At 42.2% G+C, this 15965-nt stretch overlaps 1 protein-coding gene across 3 annotated transcripts in view; it reads left to right on the top strand.

The window, feature by feature from the left end:
- The window catches only part of aatkb (apoptosis-associated tyrosine kinase b), a 344410-nt gene that overhangs the window by 296434 nt on the left and 32011 nt on the right, over positions 1-15965 (top strand). For all 3 annotated transcript variants that reach the window (XM_068058412.1, XM_068058413.1, XM_068058414.1), the window contains exons 5-6: positions 7484-7602; positions 14987-15074. In XM_068058412.1, coding sequence (XP_067914513.1) covers positions 7484-7602; positions 14987-15074 — 207 coding nt within the window. The remainder of the gene's footprint in view (positions 1-7483; positions 7603-14986; positions 15075-15965) is intronic.

Here is a 15965-nt window from a genome sequence, read left to right as displayed (position 1 = left end):
GGGGCAAGAGATAACAAAGGAGAAGGTGTAGATTGGACAAGGCCACATAGCTGACCAAAAGGTCATGGAACAAAGGCAAACAATATGTTAATGGTGTGTTGAAAGACAAAGCATTAGTACAGAAAAGGTGTTAACGGACTGAATATTGAACAGCAGCAAGTACAAACATGAAAAAAAACAGTGGGTAAGCAAACTGAACAAACTAAGATGAAATGAAATAAATGCATAAAGGTGAGAAGACATGAATTTCATAGGTGACATAGAGTCATACTCGCAACACACAGCACAATGTTGCCCAGCAAGCACACAGAAGATGCGAGAAATACGACAAGCACAGAAGAATGAAGAAGAGTGCATTCGCATTAGACAATATTGCACACATGGGTGGCCACAAAAAAGTCCAGGAGGGAGAACAATGAAGACATTCCATGAGTATAGGAAATACTTTACCTGATGATTATTAGTTTACAACGACAGAATAGTTATTCCTACTTCAATGAGATCCGATATCATAGATTGATCACACCAAGGCCATTTGGGTATAACCAAGTGCAGAGCGAAGGTACAGTCTTCGGTATGGTGTCCTGGGATATCTAAGGATATCGAGACCATGATCAACAACTGTCAGACATGCATGATACAGCACGAACCGCCGTAGATTACCCAATTTCCAACTCGACCTTGGCAAAGGCTAGACATGGATTTATTTGTGTTTGGCAGGAAGTCATATATCATCATTATTGACTACTTTTGGTGGATAGAAGTCAGACAGTTACATTCTACAGCCACCAAGGTAGTTATCAGAATCCTTACGGACATCTTCATGACATATGGTATTCTGAATGAAATCTTATCAGACAACAGACCACAGTTCGCGAGTGTATGTTTTAGCCAGTTTGCTGTGAAGATGCGCTTTCAGCATCTTACAAGCTGATTGAGGTATCCACATTCCAATAGCAAGGCAGAATGAGGCGAGAGAACCATAAAATCTTTACTCAAGAAAAATGAAGATCTTCCTACCTCACTCCTAATTTATCATTCAACGTCATTGCTGTGTGGATTATCACCAACAGAATAAAAATTAATACCAGGATTGAAGACTCAAGACTACGAGAAAGTTCAAGAAAGAGAAAACTCCTACAGAAGGAAACAAACCAGGAATTACAATAGGAGATTTTGAGTGAGAAGCTTACCCAAATTAAATAATGGTCAAAAAATTTGGATACATGACCTGGAATGAGAAGGTGCAGTTACCTATAAACATGAGGACCATCAGCGATGGTATGTTATACGAAAGAATGAAGGGAATATACGAAGGAATCGGAGGAATATCATTCCTATTCCGCAAAAGCAACAGCCAGGATTTCATCAGCAAGATCCAGATGAAGATGAACAAACCCAAACCGAATGGAATACTTCAACCCTTCGAAACGAGAAACCAAGTCAGCAGCCCAGACTTCCTACGAAGACCACTGATCGTCTCAGACAGATTACAACCAGATCGGGGAGAGTTGTCCAACCTCCGATGAGACTGAATCTGTAAAGTCAGAGACCTGGGGGGAGAGAGAGTAGTAGAGAAGTTATAAATGTAAATATGTTTGGAAAAATGTTGGATTAAAACTTGGAGGGAGATGTAGTATAAGGATGTAAAGGGTTAATATCAAAGACAGTGAGAGACCCCTCCCACTGTGCGAGCGATGATGTAACAGTCACGTGAGATAGGCTTGAGAAGAAGAAGGTATAGCAGCACGAAGGACGCTAGCTTAGATGGCTTGCGGAGAGTGTACATAGTAACTGTAAATACATACATACGACTAATAAAGAGTTGTCAGTTAACCTCTATCGGAATCTAAGACTTTCTCTAGAAAGTCCTACAATGCTACTAATACAAACCCAACAACGCAACAAAACCATCATTTGTTTGCATTTCAATCCCATTATTTTAACACATCTATGTTAAACAGGATTTTGCAGAACCTTGATTGGATCATTTCAGCCAAGCTTTGCACAATGTGCAGCTGCATGAACAAAGTATTCTGGATTTGTGATGTTTACATGCCCGGTTTCAATGCTTGGCAAATATGAAAACAACATTACTACAGATGGATCTTGTTTGGGAGAATTTTCTTCTGTTGATACTAATAGGTTGAGATGGAATGGAAACTTTGGAAGAAAAAAACCCCTTGCCTGCCATTTCCATTAGGTTTGTTATACCTACAATATATAACGATAAGTAACCCTCTATTTACAGGGGAAAAGAAAATGAATCCCATAGTTTCATATCTAAACCTAATATGGCTTCGTTAACTTTATACCCACACTTACTAATTGAGAGGTTATTAGAAGTCGAGTTTTCAATTTGAAAAACACTTTGATCCTCTGAACTGCAAACAAGACCCCAAATTAATTGATAAAGGTGCATTTTTTTTTAAATCTCAGCGATTCTTTATCTCAAGAATCTTCAACATCATGGTTTATTTCTCAGCTGATTGTGTGTGTGGGCAGATAGATCGCTGTTGGGCTCATGCGAGGGTGCACCTTTTGTGCCAACTAGCCTCCATAGTACTACGGAAGACAGGAATCACAAGTTACCACTCTGGCCAGATCTGGACAGGTAGTCTGACAAATAATCCTTTGGGTTGTGTTGGAGTTATCTTTATATGGGGAAGATTCACACCATACAAACACACTCTTCATAAACCTGGCATGTAGCAGAGGGAGGAAATCTTTTCCAAAAGTTACTTTTATTTTACTGAGTTTTTTTTGTTTTGTTAAATCCTTAAAATACTCAGTTTTCAAATCCTTCCATGGCCTCATCTCTCCCTCTCTCTGTAACCTCCTGCAGCCCTACAACCCATCAAGATCTCTAATTCTGGCCTCTAGTTCATTCCTGATTTTCATTACTCCAGCATTGACGGCCCTCGCTTCAGCTGCCGAGCCCCCGAGCACTGGGATTTCCTCCCGAAACCTCTCCATTTCTCTCCCTCTCTCTCTTCCTTTAAGATGCTCTTTAAGACGTAATTCTTTGACCAAGATTTTGGTCACCTGTCCGAATATCATCTTTATGTGGCTTGGTGTCAAATCTTGTTTGGTAATTGCTCCTGTGAAGCACCTGAGATCATTTTACCGGCCCCTTGACGCCGTTGGTGGTTGGGGGGTGGGGGCGGTAGAACGTTGCGGGGAGAGGTCCACCTCGACCTGCAACATCAAGATGGGCTCGCCGCATATTACCGGTGGCGGGGGGACCTCGGTGAAGCTCCCCCCCCCCCCGGCTGCCTGGCGGCGGGCGCTTCAACTCCATATGCAGATGACCATTAAATATATGTAAAGTAACTTACCTGCCGTCCCACGCCGATTTTACAGCCTCCGCGTGCCTTTGGAACTCCGCACGAAGTTCCGAGGCGAGAACCTGGTGGGGAGCGGGGGGAGTAGTAAAAATTTCAGGGCGGGATGGGTGGGGAAGAGGGGAAACAGATTTAATTGGTTATGTGAATGGTGGGAAGGGGTTAGAGGCCAGATGTTAGAAGGTTAGGGGGGAAAGTTCGGATATTTGGGAAATCAATTAATGGTCATTTCATGCAATGACATTGGTGAAATGACCATTGGGAAGGTTGGGTAAGGGCCTCCATTATTTATCTTTCTATTTAGTAACAGTCACTTATGTTTTGCCTTTAAACATTAAAATGAATTATAAGGGCTTAAAGCCCTCTAAAAATGGCGCTGGCACCGGCGCCAGGCGCCGTTGCCGGGGACATGGAGGCCGCCCCTACACATCGGCGGGGGTGGGTGCTCGACCCCCACTATTGAAATGAGCCCCCGCACGAAATATCGTGGGGGCTCCTCGGCTGCCGCTAAATGCGGGCACCTCACTGAGTTTAAATGGCGCCACCGCGGAGTGCAGTGCCCGGATAAAATCTAGCCCCATGTTAAAGGTGCTATATGAATGCAACTTGATGTTGTTAAATTAATTGCTTGCTTCAAATTCAGAAAATAGTCGATGATTTGTATAATTTATGACTTAAATTTGAAAACCGTTGTCCAGCTGGAACAATCAGTTACTGCATCTTGAGTACACTTTATCCAAAGGCGAGTTTAGGGTTAATATCTGTTCTTTGGGATTGGTCAGTTCGTTTAGTTCTGTTTGTCTATTTGGGGTATTTCAATTCAGTAGAAACAATGAGTTGTGTTATCAGCAACCCTGATGATTAAACTCTTTGTTGAAATGCTCGAATAAGTTTGTTGTTTGAACCCACATTTCAAATGCACTGTAGGTCAAAGTTAGGATTTGCATTCACTATATTTTAACCGGAAAGTATCCATTGAATACTGATCTCTTATCAGATTTTAATAACCAGCGCATCCTTTCCTCGAACATTTGTACATCTGTTTTAAGTAACTTTGTGATGGTTACTAAATACAGCCAGGAATATATAGGATAATATACCTAGAAAAACAAGGACAGCAGATGCATGGGAACACCACCACCTGCAAGTTCCCCTCCAAGTCACACGCCATCCTGACTTGGAACTATATCGCTGTTCCTTCACTGTCGCTGGGTCAACATCTTGGAACTCCCTTCCCAGAAGCATTCTGGGTGTACCTGCACCAGATGGACTGCAGCGGTTCAAGAAGACGGCTCACCAACACCTTCTCAAGGGCAATTAGGGATGGGCAATAAATGCTGGCCTAGCCAGTGACACTCACATCGCATGAACGAATGAAAAAAAAATACTGAGTTGGATTTCTTAGACTAACCTTGTTCAGCAACTGCACCCCGCCCCCCTCTCTACCCTACCCACCCCCCCCCCCTCGCTTCCCCCACAATCACTTGGATGCAGAGTTGCTGCAGGATGCCATGAAGGGCTAATGTGCTGAATTAAATGATCAAGTTCTGGTGAATATTTAGTTATATACCAGGTTCATGCTGTCAATGGAGGTTGTCTGGTGATTTCTGAAGTAGTATTTTTTGACTTATTTGACCCCCTTTGAGTCTAGAGAGCAGGCAGCTTGGAAGGGGAGACATTTTTTGGTGCCAAACAGCAGAGCTTTTTGAGCTGCCAAGTGTTAGGAAGTTTGAATATTTTCCTTGAGAGCTACGCACAAATGGTGGTAGATTCTGCAGTAGGACAGGAAACTGAAGATAAAGTTACACAGGGGAAGTGTATTACATGCACAATATATCCACAGCTGATATTATGCACATGTGGTATATTTATTTAGAGATACAGCACTGAAACAGGCCCTTTGGCCCACCAAGTCTGTGCTGACCAACAACCACCCATTTATACTAATCCTACATTAACCCATATTCCCTACCTACACTAGGAGCAATTTACAATGGCCAATTTATCTATCAACCTGCAAGTCTTTGGCTGTGGGAGGAAACCGGAGCACCCAGCGGAAACCCACGCGATCACAGGGAGAACTTGCAAACTCCGCACAGGCAGTACCCAGAATCGAACCCGGTTCTCTGGAGCTGTGAGGCTGCAGTGCTCACCACTGTGCTGCCCCTATTTATAGCTGATATTGTACACATAGTATGTCCAAACAACGATATTACACACGCCGTTGTGCATATCTCTGAGTACTTCCACTGGTATTTAAAAAGATAATGCCTCACATTTCTGTAGCATGCTAGAACAAAATGATGTGATCTTGGCTGACTCACACTTACCTGTGTCTGTGTGCAGGAACTTTGCTTTAACATTAGCAGTGGTTTAAGAAGCTAGGAAATCACTAACCCAACAGAGTGTGTTTATAAATGATAATGAGTCTACAGACTGCACAAGACTTCTGGTGACTTGATTAATAATTCCAATCCTTTGATCCACATTGACCACTCTAGATAAATTATTACTCCAGATGATTTTCAGAAATCAGACTTTCCGAGTGAAAAATAAACATTTGCCCTCTTGCCAGCCTTATAGATGAAAATACCCCAAAAGAGTTCATAAAGGTTGCCTTTAAAAAAAAAAATCTATGTTTAATTTTAGGTCATCCATGCCGTTGCCTATTCCCCTGTTGTGAATGTACCCAGCCTCCTCACATAGAGTGTTAGGAGGAGTGTGAGAACAGCCTGTGCTTTTTCAACTTGGCCTGGATTTCGCTGTAATAAAAACAGTGAGGTCTTTGTTGTTATTACAGGATAAAACTGACAGCAGCTTCTGGAGTCCACATATGTGCAGTTAAACGCGGAAATCCAGAGGTTGCTGTCCGAGATACTCTGCTCCTTCACAGACTGCGCTGTTGCCCTCCTCATCAGTCAGCTCAGCATTGTAATAACTGCAAAGGCATAAACTACTTAACCACTAGTTCAAAACAAAAGACAGCTGAAAGAATTAGACCTGGGTACATTTAGGAGTAAGTGACTTTTTAAAGGTGAATTAAGTGATAATTACTGAACAGCCGCTCTGGCCCAGAAGATTCTGAAAATGCATTTGGGGCACCAAACGATGACAAAAAAAAGTTCATTTTTTTTTCTAATTAATGTGGAAAACAGTCAGAAAGACATCAAAGCAACAGCTTTAATGTGTGATTCATTTATTCCTTGCTTAATATCACTTGTATCATCTGAAACCATTTGTTGAATCAAATTATATTTCACCATTAAATGAATAATTGCATTGCAGAACGTTGCTGTCACAGAAATTCTCTTGTGAATGGTCAATAATGAGACACTTTGCCAGTATTTTAAATACTATTTATATGATATTTGCCAATGCCTTTGTTAAAGACAGGGCAGAGAAATGGCCTATGAAGACATTTATCACTAATACTGCACAATACAATTCTAACACCAAAATCTTGCAAGCAAAATGAAGCCTAGTTTGAGCAATTTCTCAAGGGTGGGAGTCATTAGTCCAGCTGTATAAAAACAGTGGGAGTCTCATGCGAGATGCAGAAGCATAGTGTGTCCACCTGCCCAGAACAGGGAGGCTCTAAGGAAAAGGGCAGCTGCAACCCAGAGGCCTGACAAATAATGTAATATAATAAATCACTGATCAAAGCCAAGGCTATTTTAGGTCTCGAACCTGGATTATATTATTCAATTGTTTTACATACCAAATATTGTATCCAAGCCACTGAGTTGGTCTTCATTAATCTCAATCCCTTTGCCCTTCTATCTAAAACCGTAATGGCAGAGTCAGTGCATCCTGGGGAGAACAACCATTTAATCCACTACAGACAAATGTCTGCAGTCTGTTCTTATACTGAACAAGCCCTTTAAAAAGATCCATCACTCACTCCATCTCATTGAAAATAAGCAGATCTTTTCAGGATGGGGCCATGATTTGGCTTCTGTCTGAAGGTGTCCAGCATGGATTGTTTTGATTTGTGATTATAAATGGGGAAGAAGGATTTTGGAAGCTGAAATACACTTCCAGAACACAGAGTAACACCAGAACTTGTGCTTTTACAGATACTTATCCAAAACCTTTTTTAAAATTGTGTACATGTATTTTTGTTTTTAAACATGCCTCAGGTGTTTCTCGGTGAAGTGAACATCAGCCTGAATTGCTGCCAGGTGGTGGTGAAAGAGTTAAAAGTTGGTGCCAGTATTCAGGATCAGATGCGATTCCTGGAGGAAGCCCAGCCACACAGGTGCGTTTTACAAGGTAGTCACCTCCCACTCTACACCATGTAGACTTCCCTTGCTCTTCTGAAGGCATTGACCCTTTTCTGGAATACCATTCCACAAACCCCAGGCATCTCCTGGTAACTCAACACATGCATGCTATTAGCTTTGGCAGCTCGTGTTGACTGGCTCTTTGACTGCAGTTTGCATCACACCCGATGCTGGCTAATGATAAAGCGTAAGCTTCTGGGCTAATTTGCATCACCCTCACTCAGGGCGTGAAAGCCAATTGCAGTATCCTTACCACAGCCATGGCTGAGTTCAGCTAGCTCAGCACAGACTGAGCTCAAACCTGGCATCTTCCTGACCCACTCAACTCAAAGATGATGGCTTTCAGATCACTTTGACTGCTGCCTGTGCTCCTAGTCATGTTTCCATCAATAATTTGCATTACTGTAGTTAGCAGAGTGTTAGTTTCTAATTAAATACATCAATATTCATATTACAATGGTGCTCTAGTTGGTATAGTAATAGATTCCCAAGTAGGATGCCTTACTTTAGATGACCGCTTTCCCTGATAAATATTTAAAGGATGGATTAAGCGGCGATCTAATTGAGGTGATTAAAGGATTCAATAGCGTAGATAGAGAGCAACTACTTCCCCCGGTGAGGGAGTCCAGAACAAGGAGACGTAACCATAACACTAGCGCTAGGTCATTCAGGGGTGATGTCAGGAAGAACTTATTCACACATGGAGTAGTGCACATGTGGAATTCTCTCCTCCAGAAAGCTGGTGAGGCTAGGAGGCAAATGAAAATGACAAAGATTTTGATAGATTTTTGTGAGGCAAGGATATTAAGGGATATGGAACCAAGACAGATATATGGAGTTAAGATTGTTACGACCGAGCTGGGAGGAGAGCACTGTTAATTCAGTCCCACTTCTCCACAACATATACTTTAAATTTTCCACTTGTTAAAACAGTCAGTTGGATACACTGTTTCCGCCCCCCCCGCCCCGACCCAGAATAGAACACACTAAACTAGGTTTCCTTACTGAATAATAAAATTAACAGTTTATTATAAAACAAGACTCAACTAGTAATGAAGTAAAACAATAGCACATAAATCAAATTTTTAAATATCCGACATTAAATTTTAAAACATCCTCTTTTCTACCTTAACAATTTTTAGAGTCGCTTTTTACCTTAGTCCCTTCACACTCGCACTTACACATATATATATTCCTATACCTAAATCGGTTAACTGGAAAATGTAAAAAAAAAGGATTTTTTAGATCAGAGCTCTGTGACAGACAAAAAAGCACAAATAGATCGCTTGCTAATTTTTTGAAGTAAACAGCAGATGAGATATGTTGTTCCAAAATAGCTTAAGTCCAACCTTCTGAACATATGAATCTTTGGGATCTTTAGAATCTTCCAAAAATTAGTTCTCTTCAGGCGGCATTGAAAGCAATTTAGCAGGCCTTCTTGAAATACAGGAAACAAAGCTAATTCACGGTGGACATCACAGGATCCTTCAGAGATATTGGAAAATGAAGCTGGGTTCTGGTCTTCTGTTCTTTCTTGACTTCTGCTCCAGACACACACACTGACTAACTAACAGCCGAACAGCTTGGCAGTTTTAGCCCACCCAGATGTACTGTGCCTGCTACTAGGCTTGTCCAATCAAAGGAGAGTTGCCAACTTTCTGCTCCTGTTGCCATGGCTTCTGCTCTAAGTCTAGCCTGAACCAGGTGACAAACAAGAATCCAGCCCTCACTGTCTTCTTGTTTAAAACATTTGTCAGGTACGCCCCACCCACCTGCCAAGAATGAGGAAAATTAATTTTGCCACATGAACATTGATTTTAAACTATTGTTGATGAAGAAAGAACTGGCTTTAAAAAAACAATTGGAGACTTTGGCTGGAGAGAGATATTAGCATAGCTACAGACAAGTACTTCAAAGGACAAAGGAGCTTTTCCCTGCTCCAATTTAATCCACAATGGACTTTTGATTGAAGCATTCCAGGTTAACTACTAAGATGGCCGAATACACAAACAGACGTGGTCAAGCCAGTTTAGTCACATGACTAACTGTCGGAGTTTTTTGAATTTGAACTTCCAACAGAGAATTTGAACTCAGAAAGCTGTTTTCTCCTGGACTGAGAACACCTCTCTCCTGTCTGCTGTCATCTCGCTCTCACCAGCTTCAGAAACCATTGAAGACATATGAACACCAAGAGAGAAAAGTCTCCTACAGTGAACAAGGTTTAAGAAGAATACTGGGCCCCAGTGAAAAGTAAGAGCTGTCTACAATCAAGGACTCTATGGTGAGCTGGAAACACAGAAGCAGTAACAAGAAATCCCCTTTAGAGAATGCCTCAAACCTCTCCATTTTATTTTTCATCTGCTCTTTTCTGTCCCTATTTGCATGTGTGCATCACGTGTGTATGCTAGTGTGGGCGCGTCGTATGTCCGTAGGCGTTAACCATATTAGAGTTTAAGTTTAAAGTTTAATAAATTTCACTTTTCTTCTTTAAACCTAAGAAAGCCTGTTTATGATTATTTCTTTGCCTTATAATTGGAAAGCTGTGAACAAGGATTTTCAAAGGTGGAGCTCAAAACACAGTGTGTTTAAAAATAAAACCCTGTTACAATAAGACCAGGTGAAGACTGTAAAAGACCCCTAGACACCTTTCTCACCTGGTCGTTACACATTTATTTAACTAAAAATTCCTTTTTAAATATTTTTAGCAAAACAGAGTCACTTTCATAACAAGATACAGATCAGCCATTATCTAACTGAATGACGGAAAAGGTTCGATAGGCTGAATAGCCTCCTGCTGTTCCTATGTTCCTGTGGAGGTTGAACATTGACAAGTCATACATTTCTGAGAGAAGGTACAGACGGGAGGCCAATCTGTCTTTGGTCATTGTCCGCACTGTAGTGGCAGTCACTAAATAGCAATCAGGGATGCAATCATTTCCCCCACCCTAGTCCAGGGAGACCGAGGCCAGTTGTAGCACCTCCACTGAACTTGCATCAACCAACCTCGCACATACCAAGTACTGAATCTGGGAGTTTCCTTGATCTGTGTAGCCATACACATCGGCTGTGATTTAATTGAATGGCAGAACAGGCTTTTGGGGCTGAATGGCCTTGCTCCTTTGTTTCTACATATAGCCCAGGCAGACACTGTGTAAACCCACTGAACCATCAGTGCAGATTGTGTCATGTAAGTATGTTCTGGTTTTGCAAGCCAGGAGCTTGTTGTCAATGTTAATTCAACTGTGCAAGTTATTTAGTTCTTCCCATTGAAAACCATAGGGCAGGGCAAGCATGTGTGAGTGTACTGGCCAGCAAGGCAAGAGGTATTCTTCCTGTCCCTTTGCACTTTCCATTGTTAGCCCAGAGAAGCAAACGATTATGCGAAACCATTATAAAACACTGGTTAGGCCTCAACTGCAGTATTGTGTTCAATTCAGGACACCATACTTTAGGAAGGATGTCAAAGCCTTGGAGAGCATAAGAAATTTACTAGAATGGTGCCAAGGATGAGGGACTTCAGTTATGTGGAGAAACTGGGCTTACTCTCCTTAGAGCATAGCAAGTTAAGAACAGATTTGATGGAAGTATTCAAAATCATGTACAGTTTCAATAGAGTAAATAGGGAGAAACTGTTCCCAGTGGCAGAAGGGTCAGTAACCAGGAGACACACATTTAAAGCGATTGACAAAAGAACCAGAGGCAACATGAGGAAACTTTTTTTCACAGCAAGTTGTTGTTATCTGAAATGTACTGCCTAATAATGTGGTGGAAGCAGATTCAATAGTAACATACAAAAAAGAACTGGATATATACATGAAGAAAATAAACTTACTATGAATAAACTATGGGGAAAGAGCAGGAGACTGGGATTAATTAGATTGCTCCAGCAAAGAGATACGACATGCATGATGGCCCGAATACCCTCCTTTTGTGCTGTGTCATTCTTTCATGTGTAGATACATTATGAAGCAGCTCGGACCACTGTTTAATGAAGGCAACTCCGTAGGCTGCACATTTCATGCACCTACTTCATTGCCCAGGACACATCACGACACTTTGGCAAGTGAGATTGCAGCCAGTTTGAGCTGTGTGCAGCTCACAGGCAGGAGAATGCAGTCTGCTGCTTTCTAACTGGAGGAGCTGATGAATTCACAAGATAGCGCTTTGGCCTCAATGAAGAGGTGAGCAGCAGAGGAAATGAAGCAGTGAAAGGAATGAAAATGGAAAAAGCAGATGAGCTAATCAAATGGAATTCAAATACAACAATAACGATAAATGATAAATAGAAAAAAACAAAATAACGGAACAGGTAACGGAGAAATGTTAAAATTGTCAAGTTTATAGAGAGAAGAAAAAGAGGAGCTAAGATAGAAAAGCAGAAAATGCTGCACATCTACGGCCAGGTCTGTCAGGATCAGGGAAGAGAAGTTAAGGTCTCAGTTGGCGGTCATTATTCAGAGCTGAGTTAAAGAAGAGACAAGAAATTGCTTGATAAGGCTGACCAAAATGAAAAGGGGAGGGGAGAGTCCGAGAGAGAGGCTGTGAGCCAGATAAGAAATCAAGAATGTCATGACATTTTTTAACAGAATAGAATGTCCAAGAAAGAAAAGGGATTTTGCTGTAAAGAGTAAAATAGAACTGAAAGAAGCTTTTCTTTTTAAAACAATATATAATAAGTTACTAAAAGGACATCTGCATCTTGTTGACTGCTCCTGATACTGTATTAGCATATGACCCAGCACTGAATTGACGTGTTTAATATTGAGCACTTGTAAAGGTCAGCAGTGCATGATTACTATTTAAATTCCAGATTAAAACAGGAGGTATGATTGAAAGAAATGGTTTGGAATAGCTTCTGCATGCAGCATATCTGACCTGCCTCTTTGGGCCAATAATTACTTTATATTTGCGTTCTTGGTGCACTGCACAATGTCTGAATGGTCTGTTAATGCAGTCATTGCTGCATTGCATCACTCAACATCTGTCTCGACTTGAGCCCTAGGAAGGAATGCACATTGAAGACATTGGTGAATGCTGGTAAAGAAAGAACTTGCATTTATATAGAACATTGCGAAATGCTTTACAACCGGTTAAGTACTTTTAAATTGTCGTCACCATTATAGGAAAATGCTGCAGATGTGAAAAGTTAAAACTTTGATGAGGATTCCTAAGTTGAAAACAGATATGTTTCTCCACTGTACACTGAATTCCAGAAGTGGGAAATATGGGGGAATTTTATGCTCTTCCCCCGTGGCGGGTTTGGAGGTGGGGAGAGCATAAAATCAGGTGGGATGGTGGCAGAGGTGGGATCCCACCACCTTCCTGTCTCCGCCAAAATTAAGTCCAGGGCGGCAAGGCCTGTGAATGGCCATCGCACCCAGCCACCAATTGAGGCCCTTAACTGGACAATTAATCCCAATTAAGGGCCTCATCCCACTGTTGCTGCAATTAACCGTGCGGCAGGCGGCCCTGTTGCTGCATGGAAAACATGGCACAAAAAGCCGTGCGGGCTGCTTTCCAGCTTTGGGGATGGCGGGGTGGGGAGAGGCGGTGGTTCCCTCTTTAAAAGACACTTAGTGTCTGAACGAGAGACTTGGCATTGGGAAGTGGGGGGGGGGGGGGGGGTGCCTGCTGAGAGCCACCGCCTGCCCATGCTACTGACCCCCCTACACTTCCCCTCTCCCACGACCCCCACCCCACTAGATCCCTCCCGCCCTGACCTACCTGTGGCCTGGTTCCAGCGTCACTCCTGGGCCTCAGGTAAGTGCTGCACCAGCAGCAGCCACCACCTCCGTGATGGTGCTGCTCAGAGAAAGAGCTGCTGACTTCTGATTGGCTGGCAGCTCTCTGAGGGCGGGACTTCCGTTGTCAGGGTCCTTGATCCCATGGAAGGCCGGCTGCTGGCCACTTAAATGCCTAATTGGCACTAGATTTGGTGGGCCCTCCACATTCATCAGAAACTTAACTGGACCAGCCATATAAATACTGTGGCTACAAGAGCAGGTCAGAGGCTGGGAATTATGTAGCGAGTAACTCATTTCCTGACTCCCCAAAGCCTGTCCATCATCTACAAGGCACAAGTCAAGAGTGTGATGGAACACTCTCCACTTGCCTGGATGGGTGCAGCTCCAACAACACTCAAGAAGCTCAAAACCATCCAGGACATAGCAGCCCATCCAGAACCTTAAACGCTCACTCACACCACCACCGTCGCACAGTGACAGCAGTGTGTACCATCTACAAGATGCACTGCAGCAACTTGCCAAGCCTCCTTCGACTGCACCTTCCAAACGTGCGACCTCTACCATCTAGAAGGACAAGGGCAGCAGGTGCATAGGAACACCACCACCTGCAAGTTCCCCTCCCAAGCCCCACACAGCATCCTGACTTCGACACATATCGCCGTGACTTCACTGTCGCTGGGTCAAAATCCTGGAACTCCCTTCCTAACAGCGCTGTAGATGTACCTACGCCACACAGACCGCAGCGGTTCAAGAAGGCAGCTCACCACCACCTTCCCAAGGGTAATTAGGGATCGGCAATAAATGCTGGCCTGGCCAGTGAAGCCCACATCCCATGAATGAATTTAAAAAAGTGATTTGTTTTTCCAGATACAAGCATCTTTTAATCATCAACAATACTGGTCTGTGAAATGTAGTAAATGCTGGGAACACTCAGCAGATCACTCAACATCTGTGGAGAGAACAGAGAATTTAATGTTTGAGTTTTAGACTCTTCACCACAACTTCTGACTAAAGGTCTGCAATTGAACTGTTAACTTATCTGTTCTGTCCACAGATACTGACTGACCAGTAAAATATTGCCAACATTTTACATTTTGTTTGAATTGTGCAGTATTTTGATTTATTTTATTAGTAATGGCTCAATTTTCTGGCATCTTTCATGCAGATCTAAAGAAACAGCTCAATTTCACACCATGCAGATGCATCTTTCTGAAAATAATCTATACTTAAACGAAGAAATACAATAGAGAAAGGACACCAATAGGCCACAGACTCAAGTGCTCTGTTTTTCCCACGCTTTCGTGTGATGTTCCTTTTGGATCACTTTTAAGTTGTTAACCCAAAGCTCCCTTTTGTTAAATGAAATTAAGTTGTTAAATTTCACACATCGCCGATTCTTAACCCATCAGTCATCGGAGTGATTGTAATGTCAATCTTCATGATGCCATCTGATGAATCTTCATAACACTCAGAATATTAAGCATGCAAGACGTATCAGTGGGAGTGCAGTGTCTGAAAGATACGAAGGATTTAGCGTCTGAAGTGTTCATCTGTAAGTGAGTTAGTACTTTAATAATCCACTCGCTAAAATTTCGCAGTCATTTTTTTTTTGCAGAAGCCTCCAGCATCCCAATCTGCTTCAGTGCCTCGCTCAGTTTACAGAGGTGACGCCTTATCTCCTCGTTATGGAATTCTGTCAGCTGGTGAGTATGCACGAGCCCTGGAAGTTGGTTATCGGAGAGGATACAGTATTTCACCATAGCGTTGTCATTTTGCTGCATCCTGTAACTTGAGAACTGGCAAGGGAGTTGGTGACAGTTGTTGACTGACCTCCCAGCACCATCGTGTGCAATAGCTATTTAGCAGGAACAATGTGGATGTGGACAGTTACCATGGCCATTGCTGGCTGTAATCTTCCTTCTTTAATTGTTTTTAGAATGTATGAGTAGATCTCCCATGGCATTGCTTGTGGTGAGTAAGGAATACAGGGGTGTATCAAAGAGTAGCAACATGGAACAGGCCCTAAATGCCAATAACTGGCCCCAACTAGTAACCAAAATGTCACTGGAAATTGTTACATAAGGATTTCCCAATTAATTTGATGTCATTGGCAGCTAAAATGTTAAGTATTAACATAAAACCATGACCAAAAATCATGACAACAGGAAGTAGACCCTACACAAGATTTTTAAAGGTAATATAGATATTAATAAGTCCTGTTCTTCTCATTTTATTTATTTAACACACAAGCTCTTGTTTAACACTTTCTGATTGCAAGAGCATTTCTGGACAAATAGGATTTCTTTTGCTCCATTAGTTTTTCTCAACTAACCTTCACAAGATCAAAGGTCAGCAACAGAAATCATTCTGTGGCAAGAGAAGGAAGACAATTACACCTTCCACCATTTCATGTCGATCCTGAGCTCCTAACAAAACCATCTAGACCTTGAACTGAAACCCATTTCCGTAAGGAGACAAATAACAGCCATGATAGTTGATTAATTCTTCCTTTGCAGAATTGTCAATGAAAGCCTGCAAGGTTACATTTTGTCCCTGTAATCTCTGCATGGAATCAGAATTTGGTTATTACACTG

This window comes from Heterodontus francisci, chromosome 26 (assembly GCF_036365525.1).
Source record: "Heterodontus francisci isolate sHetFra1 chromosome 26, sHetFra1.hap1, whole genome shotgun sequence".
In the NCBI taxonomy this organism is placed as follows: Eukaryota; Metazoa; Chordata; class Chondrichthyes; order Heterodontiformes; family Heterodontidae; genus Heterodontus; species Heterodontus francisci.
The sequence above is the reverse complement of the archived record's forward strand: the minus strand, read 5'-3'. Positions and strand labels throughout refer to the sequence as shown.